Source organism: Ailuropoda melanoleuca, chromosome 18, assembly GCF_002007445.2.
Source record: "Ailuropoda melanoleuca isolate Jingjing chromosome 18, ASM200744v2, whole genome shotgun sequence".
Classification (NCBI taxonomy): Eukaryota; Metazoa; Chordata; class Mammalia; order Carnivora; family Ursidae; genus Ailuropoda; species Ailuropoda melanoleuca.
This window is the reverse complement of record NC_048235.1, coordinates 5,091,700-5,105,803: the sequence shown is the minus strand read 5'-3', so window position 1 is coordinate 5,105,803 and position 14,104 is coordinate 5,091,700. Positions and strand designations below refer to the sequence as shown.

At 41.5% G+C, this 14,104-nt stretch overlaps 1 protein-coding gene across 1 annotated transcript; it reads left to right on the top strand.

Moving 5' to 3' along the window:
* The first annotated feature begins 12,914 nt into the window (after positions 1 to 12,914).
* Positions 12,915 to 13,859, top strand: LOC100468463 (olfactory receptor 2G3). Its single transcript, XM_002930869.1, has one exon. The coding sequence runs from the start codon at positions 12,915 to 12,917 to the stop codon at positions 13,857 to 13,859; it is 945 nt and encodes a 314-aa protein (XP_002930915.1).
* Positions 13,860 to 14,104: the final 245 nt, after the last annotated feature.

Sequence of the window (14,104 nt, the reverse complement as noted above, 5' to 3'; positions counted from 1 at the left end):
ATGTTAGCAAAAAAAGACCATTAGCGTGTGGATATTAACCTAATAGGTAGATATGTGACCAAAGCCCTGATTGGCGTGACTCAGCACGCCCTGATTGCTTAAGTAGTTCTGCAAAAGAGCTCACAAAACCCCTAAACTTAGAAACTCTGGGCAATGCACTTAGGCCCACCTCCCTCCCCAGGAGCTTTATGCTCTTGCTTAATAAACTTTGCTTTGCTGTCCAACACTTTTTAAAAAAAAATTTTTTTATTATATTATGTTAGTCACCATACAGTACATCCCTGGTTTCTGATGTAAAGNTAAACTTAGAAACTCTGGGCAATGCACTTAGGCCCACCTCCCTCCCCAGGAGCTTTATGCTCTTGCTCAATAAACTTCGCTTTGCTGTCCAACACTTTTTAAAAAAAATTTTTTTTATTATATTATGTTAGTCATCATACAGTACATCCCTGGTTTCTGATGTAAAGTTCGATGATTCATTAGTTGCGTATAACACCCAGTGCACTATGCAATACGTGCCCTCCCCACCACCCATCAACAGCCTATCCCCTTCTCCCACCCCCCTCCCCTCTGAAGCCCTCAGTTTGTTTCTCAGAGTCCATAGTCTCTCATGCTTCATTCCCCCTTCTGATTACCCCCCTTTCTTTATCCCAACACTTTTTGTCTGCTCTACCCCTTCATTCTTGGAAGGGCCGTGACCAAGAAGCCGGGCACTAAAGGGACCCAAATCCTGTAGCAGTTGGTCTGACTCTGGAGTCTGTGATCTAATACCCAACACAGGATGTGGGGCTGGAGTTCATGGGCAAGTCCAACCTCCTTAGCAGGACAGAAGAGTCCTTTTGTGATTGGTCCTTTTTATCCTCTCCAGGGCACTTCTTGTCATTACCTATTATCCTCTCTCCCCTAGCTTTCACAGAGTATTTGAATTCTTTGGAAGAGCCTTCATTCTCACACATTCATTGATTAGCACTTGAAAGATGACAGAGCAGTTCAGAGAAGCTTTAAGTTAGACTTTGAGAAGTAGATATGGTGCAAGTTCATAAGCTTAATAAAAGTAAAAAAATAGTCAGAAGCTACTGGGTATTTATATATTAACTGAACCTAGGATGAGTAAGGGCATGCTGTGGAAGAGATCAATTAGGTCAAAAGAGTGGAGAACCTGAACTTCATGCTAGTTAGACTGTTTCTTAATCACTTGGGACCATTTCAATTAGAGTAGTAGGGTCATGGATGGAAAAGAATTCTTACAGAATAATCAAACTTGTCACGGAGAAAAACTTAAGATATAAAAAAAAACAGCTTGGAGATTTTAGAAAAATCGGCAGCTGAGAGCCCACCACTGTAAATGTTTCTCAGGCTGGAAGGTGAGCACAGAACCCCTTGGGTGGCTGGGGTCTGCTGCAAAACAGGGGTGCTGCCACACAGTTGAGGTCACCGCAGGCATCACATTAACTCTGACCTTCAAACCAGGCGTGCCCAGATGCCCACTTCAGCCCTGGCCATGCCTTTGCCAACTTTGTTAGGAACAATTGAGAAGATGTAAATTAGAGCAGTGGGATGTGAGTGGGGCAGAGGGAGAGGGTGTGCGTGCGCAGGTCCTGTGCCCTGAATGTAGTGTGGGACCACTTGTCGAGGTGATGCGGGGTCAGGGGAGTTATCAGAAAGAATGCAGATGCTGTATCAAAGGCTACTGGAATAGTCTTAGAAAGGAATTAAGGGTGTGAGGAGATCATGAAATGGGTAAGTTCGGTCTACCAAGTTTTCGAGACGTTTGGAAGCATGTATGCGTTTGGAAGGAGACTTAGTTATTGGTGCCTCTATTAATATGTAACTAGCTTTCTGTTGAATACGGATTTCCTTGTCACAAAGCCCAGTAACTTAGGAACCAGTGTAATGCAGGTGAGAAGACTGACTGATGTGAAAACGTGGGCACGTAAGTACCTCCTGGGCTGGTTAGCTGGACAGGCTGGGTTTTGCACTCAGTCACGTGCTACAGAGCACAGGCCACACGGTCCACACTGGCTCATGCAGAGTGGAGCTGTGTCCATTCAGGGTGCGGGGTGAAGAAGGGAGTGCTGGGTTGGTCACAGGGTCACCTGCAAAGTGACACAGAACACGCAATGCAAGGCAAATACAGAACAGTTACAAGCCAGCCCACCAAGTGCACATGAAGGATGGAGGATGGGTGTGAGGCATTTGCAGGTTTGGAATGCTGTTATTTTTGAAAAGTATTTTAATAATCCTTCAGATTTATTCAGAACTCGCCAGTGCTATGTGTGTGTGTTGTTTTTTTTTTTTAAGATTTTATTTGTTTATTTGACAGACACAGCGAGAGAAGGAGCACCAGCAGGGGGAGTGGGAGAGGGAGAAGCAGGCTTCCCGCTGAGCAGGGAGCCCAATGCAGGGCTTGATCCCAGGACCCTGGGATCATGACCTGAGCCGAAGGCAGACGCTTAATGACTGAGCCACCCAGGCGCCCCAACTATGCATGTTTTTTAAACACTTCGCATAAATTAATTTATCTTATCTTCACTAGAAACCTACAAAGTGATTGAGCTGAGGAACATACAGGCATGGTAAAGAGCAGACACTGCAAAAAGTTGGTGAGAAGAGCAGAATTTCAAACGAAGATGGTCTGGCTCCATAATCAAAGTATTTTACAATCACAAAGACAATAGGGAACACAGTAAGCATAGAATAGGACTAAATACAAGATAGAATTTGCCTGCTAGGCTCTAGGTCCATCAGAAACTAGATTACACAAACTTTTAATAATTGTTAATTTACTTTAATTTTTTTTACTTTTTAAAAATATTTTTATTTAAATTCAATAAGGCAACATAAAGTACATCATTAGTTTCAGATGTAGTGTTCAAAGAGTTATCAGTTGTGTATAACACCCAGTGCTCATCACATCACATGCCCCCTTAATGTCCATCAACCAGCTACCCCATCCCCCCATCCTCTTCCCTTCTGAAACCCGCAGTTTGTTTTCAGGGTTCATAGTCTCTCATGGGTTGTCTCCCTCTCTGATTTCTTCCTCTTCACATTGAATTTTCCCTATATTCCCCTGTGGTCCTCTGTGCTGTTCCTTATGTTCCACATATGAGTGAAACCATATGATAATTGTCTGTCTCTGCTTGACTTATTTCACTTAGCATAATCTCCTCCAGTTCCATCCATGTCAATGCAAAGCGTGGGTAATCATCCTTTCTGATGGCTGAGTGATGTTTCACTATATATATGAACTGCATTTTCTTTATCGTTTCATCTGTTGAAGGACACCTCAGCTCCTTCCACAGTTTGGCTATTGTGGACATTGCTATGAACATTGGGGTGCATGTGCTCCTTCTTTTCACTACATCTGTATCTTTGGGTAAATCCCAAGTGGTGCAATTGCTGGGTCATAGGGTAACTCTATTTTTAATGTCCTGAGGAACCTCCATACTGTTTTTTGAAGTGGCTGTACCAGCTTGCATTCCCACCAACAGTGTAAGAGGCTTTTCCATTCTCCACATCCTCTCCAACACTTGTTTCCTGTCTTGTTAATTTTTGCCATTCTAACTGGTGTAAAGCGGTATCTCATTGTGGTTTTGATTTGTATTTGATTTGTGGGGCACATGCACCCCAATGTTCAATGATGCAGAGTGAGATTGAGCATTTTTTCATGTGTCTGTTAGCCATTTGTTTCTCTTCTTTGGAGAAATAACTGTTCATGTTTTCTGCCCATTTCTTGACTGGATTTTTTATTTTTTGGGTGTTGAGTTTCATAAATTCTTTATAGATTTTATATACTATCGCTTTATCTGATAAGACATTTGTGAATATCTTTTCCCATTCTGTGGGTTGCCTCTTTGTTTTGTTGATTGTTTCCTTTGCTGTGCAAAAGCTTTTTATCTTGATGAAATCCCACAAGTTCATTTTTTGCTTTTGTTTCCCTTGCGTTTAGAGACATATCTTAAAAGAAGTTGCTGTGGCCGATGTCAAAGAGATAACTGCCTATGTTCTTCTCTAGGATTTTGATAGATTGCTGTCTCACACTGAGATCTTTCATCCATTTAGAGTTTATCTTTGCGCATGATGTAAGAGAATGGTCCAGTTTCATTTTTCTGCATGTGGCTGTCCAATTCTCAAAGCACCATTTATTGAAGAGACTCTCTTTTTTTTCCATCGGGTGTTCTTTCCTGCTTTGTCAAAGATTAGTTGACCATAGAGTTAAAGGTCCATTTCAGGGCTCTCTATTCTGTTCCATTGATTTGTGTGTCTGTTTTTGTGCCAATACCATGCTGTCTTGATGATCACAGCTTTGTAATATAGCTTGAAGCCAGGAATTGTAACGCCCCCAGCTTTGGTTTTCTTTTTCAACATTCCCCTGGTTTGGGGATTTAGGGTCTTTTCTGGTTCCATACAAATTTTATGATTCATTGTTCCAGCTCTGTGAAAAATGTCGCTGGTATTTAATTAGGGATTGCCTTGAAAATGTAGATTGCTCTGGGCAGCATAGACATTTTCAAAATGTTTATTTTTCCAATCCATGAGCATGGAATGTTTTTCCATCTCTTTGTGTCTTCCTCCATTTCTTTCGTAAGTGTTCTATAGTTTCTAGAGTACAGGTATTTTCCCCTTTGGTTAGGTGTATTCCTGGGTGTCTTATCATTTTTGGTGCTATTGTAAATGGAATAGATTCCTTAATTTTTCTTTCTTCAGTTACATTGTTAGTGTGTAGAAATGCAACTGATTTCTGTGCATTGATTTTATATTCTGCCACATTGCTGAATTGCTGTATGAGTTCTAGTGATTTGGGGTTGGAGTCTTTGGGTTTTCCACATAAAGTATCATGTCATCTGCAAAGAGTGAGAGTTTGACTTCTTCTGTGCCAATTTGAATGCCCTTTATTTCTTTTTCATTGTTGTCTGATTGCTGAGGCTTGGACTTCCAGTACTATGTTGAACAATAATGGTGAGAGTGGGCATCCTTGTCATATTCCTGACCTTAAGGGAAAAGCTTTCAGCTTTTCCCCATTGATAATGATTTGCTGTGGGCCTCTCATAGATGGCTTTAATGATACTGAGGTATGTTCACTCTATCCCTATACTTTGAAGAGTTTTAAGCAGGAAAGGATGCTGTATTTTGTCAAATGCTTTTTCTGCATCAATTGAGAGGATCATATGGTTCTTGTCTTTTTCTTTTTTAATTAATGTGCTCTATCACGTTGATTGATTTGCAAATGTTGAACCACCCTTGCATCCCAGGAATCAATCCCACCTGGTCCTGGTGGATAATCCTTTTAATGGACTATTGGAGCCTATTGGCTAAGATCTTGTTGAGTACTTTGGCGTCCATGTTCATCAGGGATTTTGGTCTGTAATTCTTCTTTTGATAGAGTCTTTGTCTGGTTTTGGGATCAGGGCCTCATAAAACGAATTTGAGAGTTTTCCTGCTATTTCTATTTTTTGGAACACCTTCAGTAGAATAGATATTATTTTTTCTTGAAATGTTTGGTAGAATTCCCCTGGGAAGCCATCTGGCCCTGGACTCTTGTTTTCTGGGAAGTTTTAATTACTGTTTCAATTTCCTTGCTGGCTATTGGTGTGTTCAGATTGTCTATATCTTCCTTTTTCAGTCTTGGTAGTTTTTAAGTTACCAGGAAGGCATCCATTTCTTCCAGATTGCTTAATTTGTTGACATATAGCTGCTGGTAATAGGTTCTAATAATTGTCTCTATTTCCTTGGTGTTAGTCATGATTTCTCCCTTTCATTAATGATTTTATTAATTTGAGTCCTTTCTTTTTTCTTATGGATAAGTTTGACCAGAGGTTTATCAATCTTATTAATTCTTTCAAAGAACCAGCTTCTAGTTTCATTGATCTGTTTTACTGCTCTTCTGGTTTCTATTTCATGGATTTCTGATCTAATCTTTATTATTTCTCTTCCCCTGCTGGGTTTAGGTTTTATTTGCTTTTCTTTTTCCAGCTCCCTTAGGTGTAAGGTTAACTTGTGCATTTGGGATTTTTCTTCTTTTTTGAGAGAGGCTTGGATGGCTATGTACTTCCCTCTATGGACTGCATTTGCCGTATCCCATGGGTTTTGAACTGATGTGTTTTCATTTTCATTGGTTTGCATGAACTGTTTGAGTTCTTCTTTAATTTCCTGGTTGACCCATTCATTATTTAGCAGGCTACTCTTTAGCTTCCAAGTGTTTGCGTTCCTCCCAAATTTTTTCTTGTGGTTGAGTTCCAGTTTCAAAGCATTGTGGTCTGAAAATAGGCAAGGAATCTTCTCAATCTTTTGGTATCAGTTGAGACCTGATTTGTAACACAGTATGTGATCTATTCTGGAGAATGTTCCATGTGCATTTGAGAAGAATGAGTGTTATGTTGTTTTAGGATGGAATGTTCTGAATATATCTACAAAGTCCATCTGGTCCAATGTCATTCATTCAAAGCCCTTGTTTCTTTGTTGATCATCTGCTTAGGTGATCTGTCCATTGCTGTGAGTAGAGTGTTGATGTCTCCTACTATAAATGCATTATTATCCATAGGTTTCTTTATTTTGGTTATTTGTTGGTTTATTTAATTGGCTGTTCCTGTGTTGGGGTCATAGATATTTACAATTGTTAGATTTTCTTGTTGGATATACACTTTAAGTATGATAGAGTGTATCTCTACATCTCTTACTAGAGTCTTTGCTTCAAAATCTAATTTTTCTGATATGAGGATTGCTACCCCAGGTTTGTTTTGAGGTCTGTTGGCATAGTAAATGGTTCTCCAACCCATTACTCAATCTGGGGGGGCCTGTAGGTTCAGAATGAGTCTCTCGTAGACAGCATATTGATAGTTTCTGCTATTTTTTCCAATCTGAAACCCTGTGTCTTTTGATGGGAGCATTCAGTCCCTTCACATTGAAAGTAACTATTGAAAGGTTTGAGTTTAGTGCCATTATATTGCTTATAAAGTCCCTGTTTCTATAGATTATCTCTGTTAATTTCTGGTCTATATTACTTTTGGGGTCTTTCTTACTTTATAGAATCCCCCGTAATATTTCTTGCAGGTCTGGCTTGGTGGTCACATATTTTTTCAGTTTCTGCCGGTCCTGGAAGCTCTTTATCTCTCCATCCATTCTGAATGACAGCCTTGCTGGATAAAGTATTCTGGGATCCATGTTCTTCTCATTTAGTAACCTGAATATGTCTTTTTTTTGAAGATTATTTACTTATTTATTTGACACACAGAGAGAGACAGCCAGTGAGAGACAGAACACAAGCAGGGGGAGTGGGAGAGGAAGAAGCAGGCTCCCAGCAGAACAGGGAGCCTGCCGTGGAGCTCGATCCCAGGATCCTGGGATCATGCCCTGAGCTGAAGGCAGACACTTAACGACTGAGCCACCCAGGCGCCCCAGTAACCTGAATATGTCTTGCCAGCCCTTTCTGGCTTGCCAGTTTCTGTGGACAGGTGTGATGTTATTCTGGTGTTCCTCCTGCCATACCAAAGAAATCTCTTCCCCCTAGCTGCTGTCAGGATAGCTTCCTTGAATCTAAAATTTGCAAGCTTCACTATTATATGTGAGGGTATTGATCTATTTTTATTCATTTTGAGAGAGGTCCTCTCTGCCTCTTGGACACGAATGCTTATTTCCTTCCCTAGATTAGGGAAGTTCTCAGGTATGATTTGCTCTCTGCCTATCCCTATTTTCCTCTGCTCCCTTCCTTTCTATCAGCTTATCTTCTAGATCACTGATTCTCTCTTCTGCTTCATTTACCCTGGCAGCTAGAGTATCCAGTTTAGACTGCAGCTCATTCATAGCTTTTTGTTGTTGTTGTTGTTCAGCTTGATTAGATCTCATTTCTGTCCTTAGAGATTCCATATTGTCACTAATGCTTTTTTCAAGCCTAGCTATTGACTTTAGGATTGCTCTCCTGAATTCTATCTCTGAAATCTTGCTTATATCCATATCCATTATTTCTGTGGCAGAGGACATTATCTCTGGTCCTTTTCTCTGTTGAGAATTCCTCCTTCTAGTTATTCTGTTGAGGGATGGTTGAGCAAATGAGCAAAGTCCAAAATATCAACAACAGCCCAAGCAAAATGCACCCTAGAAAATATACAAAGTGGTCAGAAGCTACCATAGATATGCAACAAAAGCTAAGATGATCCAAAACAATAAAAATTAAAACAGCGGGGAGAGAGATTATAATCTTTCAGGGTGGATAAAGCAGGGTCATCTGCCTGTTCCTGATTGATTTTCTGGTTTGTGTTTAGAAGACAGTATATTCCAAAATTGCAAAGAAATCAGATTATATATATATATATCTCAAGATAAAATTGAATAGAGTGAGGGGCGCCTGGGTGGCACAGCGGTTAAGTGTCTGCCTTCAGCTCAGGGTGTGATCCCTGCATTACGGGATCGAGCCCCACATCAGGCTCCTCCGCTATGAGCCTGCTTCTTCTTCTCCCACTCTCCCTGCTTGTGTTGCCTCTCTCGCTGGCTGTCTCTATCTCTGTTAAATAAATAAATAAAAATCTTTAAAAAAAATTGAATAGAGTGAAAAATGGGCTAATATGGGGCATAAATTTATAAAACGTAGATGTGAAAAAATAAAAGTTAAAAAGCAACTTAAAAACATAATTTGGGAAATAAAAATCAATTCAAACAGGAACAGGGTTAAGAAAAGACAAAAGAATAAGAGAAGAAACAAAAAGGAAATGTAAAATTTTAGCCTGAAGTATAAGCAAGTCATGAGGGAACACCTGGAGCTCCCTATATTATTTTCCCCTGGTGCTGGAGTTTTACCGTCCTTGGGAAATAAGCTTATCATTCACCTGTTCTCCCAGTCTGTGTTCTGGGGGAAAGGTCTGCTGCTCAGCTTCTCAGGCTTCTATGCCTGGATGGAGTTGCCTCACCCCTCATCAGGGAGATGGGATTAATGTGAGCTTGTCTTTTGTGTGGCTTTTGTTCCCTGGTGGTTTTCCACTTCTCTTCAGAGGGGCAGAGCAAATATGGCTGTATGGAAATCTCTGGCCCAGAGCTGCAAGGTTGCAGTCCCCTTTCTTCAATAAATTCCAAGTCAAACCATCTTCACTTCTGTGTATATGAAACTCCACAGAGTTGCGCTATTTTTACCCACTGCAATTCTCCCAGGGCAGTTCGGGGGACCCGTGAGCATCTTTGTCCTTCGTGACTTTGCAATTGCCAGTGGCAGTGGACTCATGTGTGCTCCCTCATTCGCAGCTCCCAGGTCATGGCTGGGTGCTGCTTCAGTGTCCTTTCATGGGCCACACTGCCCAGAGAGCTGTTGCCCTACGGAGGGTGCAAGCCATTTTATATTTCCCCTTGGATGTTAAACAGCCCACACCCTTTAGTCCTTTTCAGGGTGGTCAGGCAGAGGGCTGTCTCCCTATTGGCCCAGCTTGGAGTTTATGGTGACAGGAGCTGAGAGTCCCTTCTGGGCTCGCTGATCATAACCAGTCTCCCCACTCCACTGCTCGGGCACTCTATTGGTTCAGGCTCTCCCATTCTTTCTGAGTCTCCTGGAATCCTGAGACCACAATGATCCACCTAGAATTCTGCCCTATTCATCCCCTGTGCCCTTTTCAGAAGGGGGTGCCTCTTACTAGAACAGATTTCCAAGGGTCCTGACTTTTTGCTCTGGTATTATATCACTTTCTGGTGGGCAGCTTATGGAGGGTTCCACCCCCCTCCATTTATCTTCCGGTATTTCCCCTGAAGATTCAAAGTTCCGCACCTCCTACCTTGCAAAGAGTAGTCATTTTTTCTGCTTGTAGAGATCTAGATAAATCTTCTTACATCTCAGGTTGAATTCGTGTGTGTTCAGAATGGTTTGATAAATATCCAGCTAAACTCGAGGGATGCAATGAAATGATGTCCCCTACTCTTCCACCATCTTGCCCCCCACTAAGATTTATTTTTAATAGCAATCATGTTCATGTAATCATGACATGAATAGGTCAACACATTCCAAAATGCAAATATAAATGCAATCCTGTCATCAGGAATAATATCATCGCAAGCAAAGGAAGCAGAAACAATTTTCCAACTTCATTACTTTCTTTATGGTTTCAGAGATGGTTTACACCCACGTATTTGCAGTGCTTGAGTGCCCAAGAAAACAAGAGACAAATTCCATTCAAATTTAAGGGTTCAAATGATCCTCTTTGCCTTGATGCTCTGGCCTCCAGGCTGGCTGGGGCATCAGTGCTCAGCCCCTGCGTCTGCCATGGTGTTGCCCTCCTGCCCAGGCAATGTCCACCACAGAGCTGGTTCCCCTCTTTGAGACTGTAGAGGCAACAGTCTTGCCCCCTTCCTCCAGGCCTGTGGTGGGAAGGGCAGCCCTGATGATCTCCAAATTGTCTTTAGGGTCATTCTTCAGTTTTCCTGGAGGAAAAAACATGTTCATAGCCAAATAGCGCCATTTCCCATCCTGTAGAATCCCAGGAGTCTGAGGACATTGGTGTCAGCAGGGAGACACCAACCCATGTTATAGAAAGTAGGTGAGTAGCTTTCCTGGCCTTGCACAGTGCACGGTGAGTACAGCTGAAGTAGGCTCTGACTGCCCCTCCATCTGCCATCCTGTCACTGAGGACAGAGGCAGCCATTATGATAACAGAGATACCTGTTATGTGTTTGTACTTTTGTGTGTGTTCAGAAGGTGGCATACAATTGATTGTCTTCCAGTGAAACAGAAGCACAAGCCCCTGAGGCTCTTTTCTCTCCAGAGACCTGTCTCTCCCTCTGATATAGATGGGAAGCTGCCTGGGAAGGAGCTCCAGAGACGCGTGCTGAGTGAACAAGGCAACCTCCAGATTCACCTGCAGGACAGGCTGAGCTGACAGACTGCCCACCTGTGGCTTCTCCACTCCCTGTCCCAGATCTGTGACCAGGACTGAACTTTACTCACAACCATCAACAGCTGCTGCAGCTTGATGGTCATTCTTCTAGAAGGTGCAGATTTTTTTCTCATGTATGGAAAAGATAAAGGAAATTTATTTTAAAAGTGGAGGGAATCCAAAGCTGGTTCCCTTTAGCATTGAACAGAATCAGGTGAGCATGTGGCCCAACACTTACTATGTTTCTAGCCATAGAAAAGTGACTACCTCCTTCTCATTGCAGATGCAAATCCCCTCATCAGCGTCTCAGTTAATAGAAATGTGAAAGCAGGGTTTCATTGTGGAGTCTCCTTGGAAAATAATGGTTATTCTTGGAACAGAAATACCTCAGGAAAACATCGTGATGATGGAGAGTTGTATCAAGCAGAGTGAGGTCACTCAACCGCTGTCTTTCTCATAGACACACAGCAGCCCTGACTTTCCCTCCTTACTGTAAGGGCAAGGAAGCCCAGCAGTTGAAGCCACGGTCAGTTTGGGGGGCATCATGGCACTCAGGGTTTGATTTTAGCACCAAAGTATTTGGTCAGGGAGAAAAATGCCAAAGAACGTGACCACTAGTATCAGTTTCCTTTCGTTGCTACCATTCTGGAAGAAGGGTTGTCCTCTACTGGAAACACACAATGGTTTCATCTCAACAAAAGTTCAAAATGCAACTGATCATTGCCATGAATGCCGAGGAAAATAAACAACTTATTCCCTTTAAACTGGATTATGTAACGATTACCTGAGACCAGGTATAAGGGCTGAGGGCTTTTAGAAATATATTTTTATTTTCTAGTCAAGATGGGTATTAAGGAGGACACATATTGCATGGTGCACTGGGTGTTATACGCAAATAATGAATCATGGAACACTACATCAAAAACTAAGGATGTACTGTATGGTGACTAACATAACATAATAAAAAATTATTTTAAAAAAAGATAGTTAAGAGAAAATCAGAAATTTTCATTGGAGACTTTTATTTGTTACTTACAAGAAAGTTGTTCAGATTTGACCCCACAGGTAATCCATCTACCACAGTCATTTTGGAAACCCCAGAGCTGACCATTCAGAGGGACAAACGTTCATAACTACATTTCCTAATCTGTGCAAGCTAATAGTTTAAGGGACACTGATAAATTTTACACAATTTACTTTATGAAGTGTCAGTGGATTGCATCAGATGGCTGAATTCATGTGCTCTTGTAATGAAAACATATTAAAGCACATGGGCTGTAGGTGTCACTGCGGAGAGAGCTTGCTTGTTGGCTGCTATGAATTAGATTTTTCTAGAAAGCAATATTCATAAAGGCAGTAGACCTTGACTTAAATAGGGAGATGACAGTAGTTTTCCTTAATGCTATTATCAGGTCAGTCATTATTTGTTTCATAGGAAAAGAAAAAAATATTAATCATAATCATGTGTAGCTGTTCCTGTATAAAAATTTTAACTAATCTTTGTGTCTCCAATTCTGTACACCTTCTCTTGCAGATCCTTGCTCACTAGATGTGTCTTTCTTTTTTTTATTATTTATTTATTTTTAAAAATATCTTTTTACTATATTATGTTACTCACCATACATAGATGTATCTTTCAATTTATCTGTTGCATCTATTTCTATCATGTATCTCTCTATATAAAAAAAATCATCTTTTCAATTTCTTTGCTTTTTCACAGTATGTGCGTTGATGGTCTATGTATTTTATCTTCAGATAGTCTGATATACATTTCAAATCTGTTTCAGTATATGATTATAATGTCATTATATGTTTGTATATTTCCTTTCAATGCATTTAATGTTTTCACGACTATGGGTTTCATCCTTCTGCCTACCTAACAAGTCAACTTATTATATTTTTTATTTTGCATAATTTTATCCTTGTCTGTTCTTTCCCTATATATAATTCTGGCATCCAAATGCCCATTTTACTCAGTTTGTTACTTTTTCAATGCTTATGATATCTGATTTTATTCCCGTAGGAATAGAAGAAGAATGACAAAAAAAGGTGACTCACAATTAAGAAGGAATGAAAGGGACAAATTCTAGCAATCCAGCAGGTTTTATCTTGCTGGGCTTTTCTGACCAGCCCCAGCTGGAAACGATCCTCCTTCTGGTTGTCTCTATCATCTATGTTCTGACCCTGGTGGGGAACACAGCGATCATACTGGTCTCCTACTTGAACCCCAAGCTCCACAAGCCCATGTACTTCTTTCTGGCTAATCTCTCCTTCCTGGACCTCTGCTTCACTGCCAGCATTGTTCCACAGATGCTGTGGAACCTCAAGGGCCCTGAGAAGACCATCAGCTACACTGGGTGTGTGATCCAGTTTTACATTGCGTTGGGGCTGGGTTCCACCGAGTGCATCCTCCTGACTGTAATGGCCTACGATCGCTTCAATGCCATCTGCCGACCCCTGCACTACGGCGTGATCATGCACCCGCAGCTTCTCCGGCGCCTTGCAGCTGTGGCCTGGATCAGTGGTTTTGTGGAGTCCACGGTTCAGACCATCCTGGTTTTCCAGTTGCCTCTCTGCAGCCACCACAGAGTGGACGACTTTATGTGTGAGGAGCCTGCCCTGATTAAAATTGCCTGTGTGAACACAGCCTTCCTGGAAAATGAGCTCTCCGTAGCAAGTGTCCTCTACGTGGTTATACCTCTGGGGCTCATTCTGGTCTCCTATGGCTGCATCGCTAGAAGTGTGCTGAGGATAAAATCCGCGGAAGGCAGGAGGAAAGCATTTGGGACCTGTGGGTCCCACCTCCTTATTGTGGTTTTGTTCTTCGGGACTATAATTTCTGTCTACATCCAGCCCAAGAGCAAGTACACACAGAACCACAGTAGATTCCTAACCCTCTTCTATACTGTAGTGACACCCTCGCTTAATCCTCTGATTTACACCTTGAGAAACAAAGAGGTTAAGTGGGCTCTGAGAAGATTGCTGTGGAGACACCCCCCTCAGGAGGAAATGTGAAATATACTCATGCAATCCCTCAGGGACCGGGGACTTTTAACATCATCTAATTACTGCTTCTCATCGAATTTATAAGGGTCACAGTTTAATCTCCTAAATAAAATAGGTGTGAATTTTCTTTTCAACGGCATCCTGAAGTTACTATTCTAAACCTTTCTTATCCTCCCTTCTGAAAATGTCATGCTCCTTTTTCTGGCTGTTTTGTAAAGATTCTAAGAATAAATAAACAAATGTTTATAGGCATG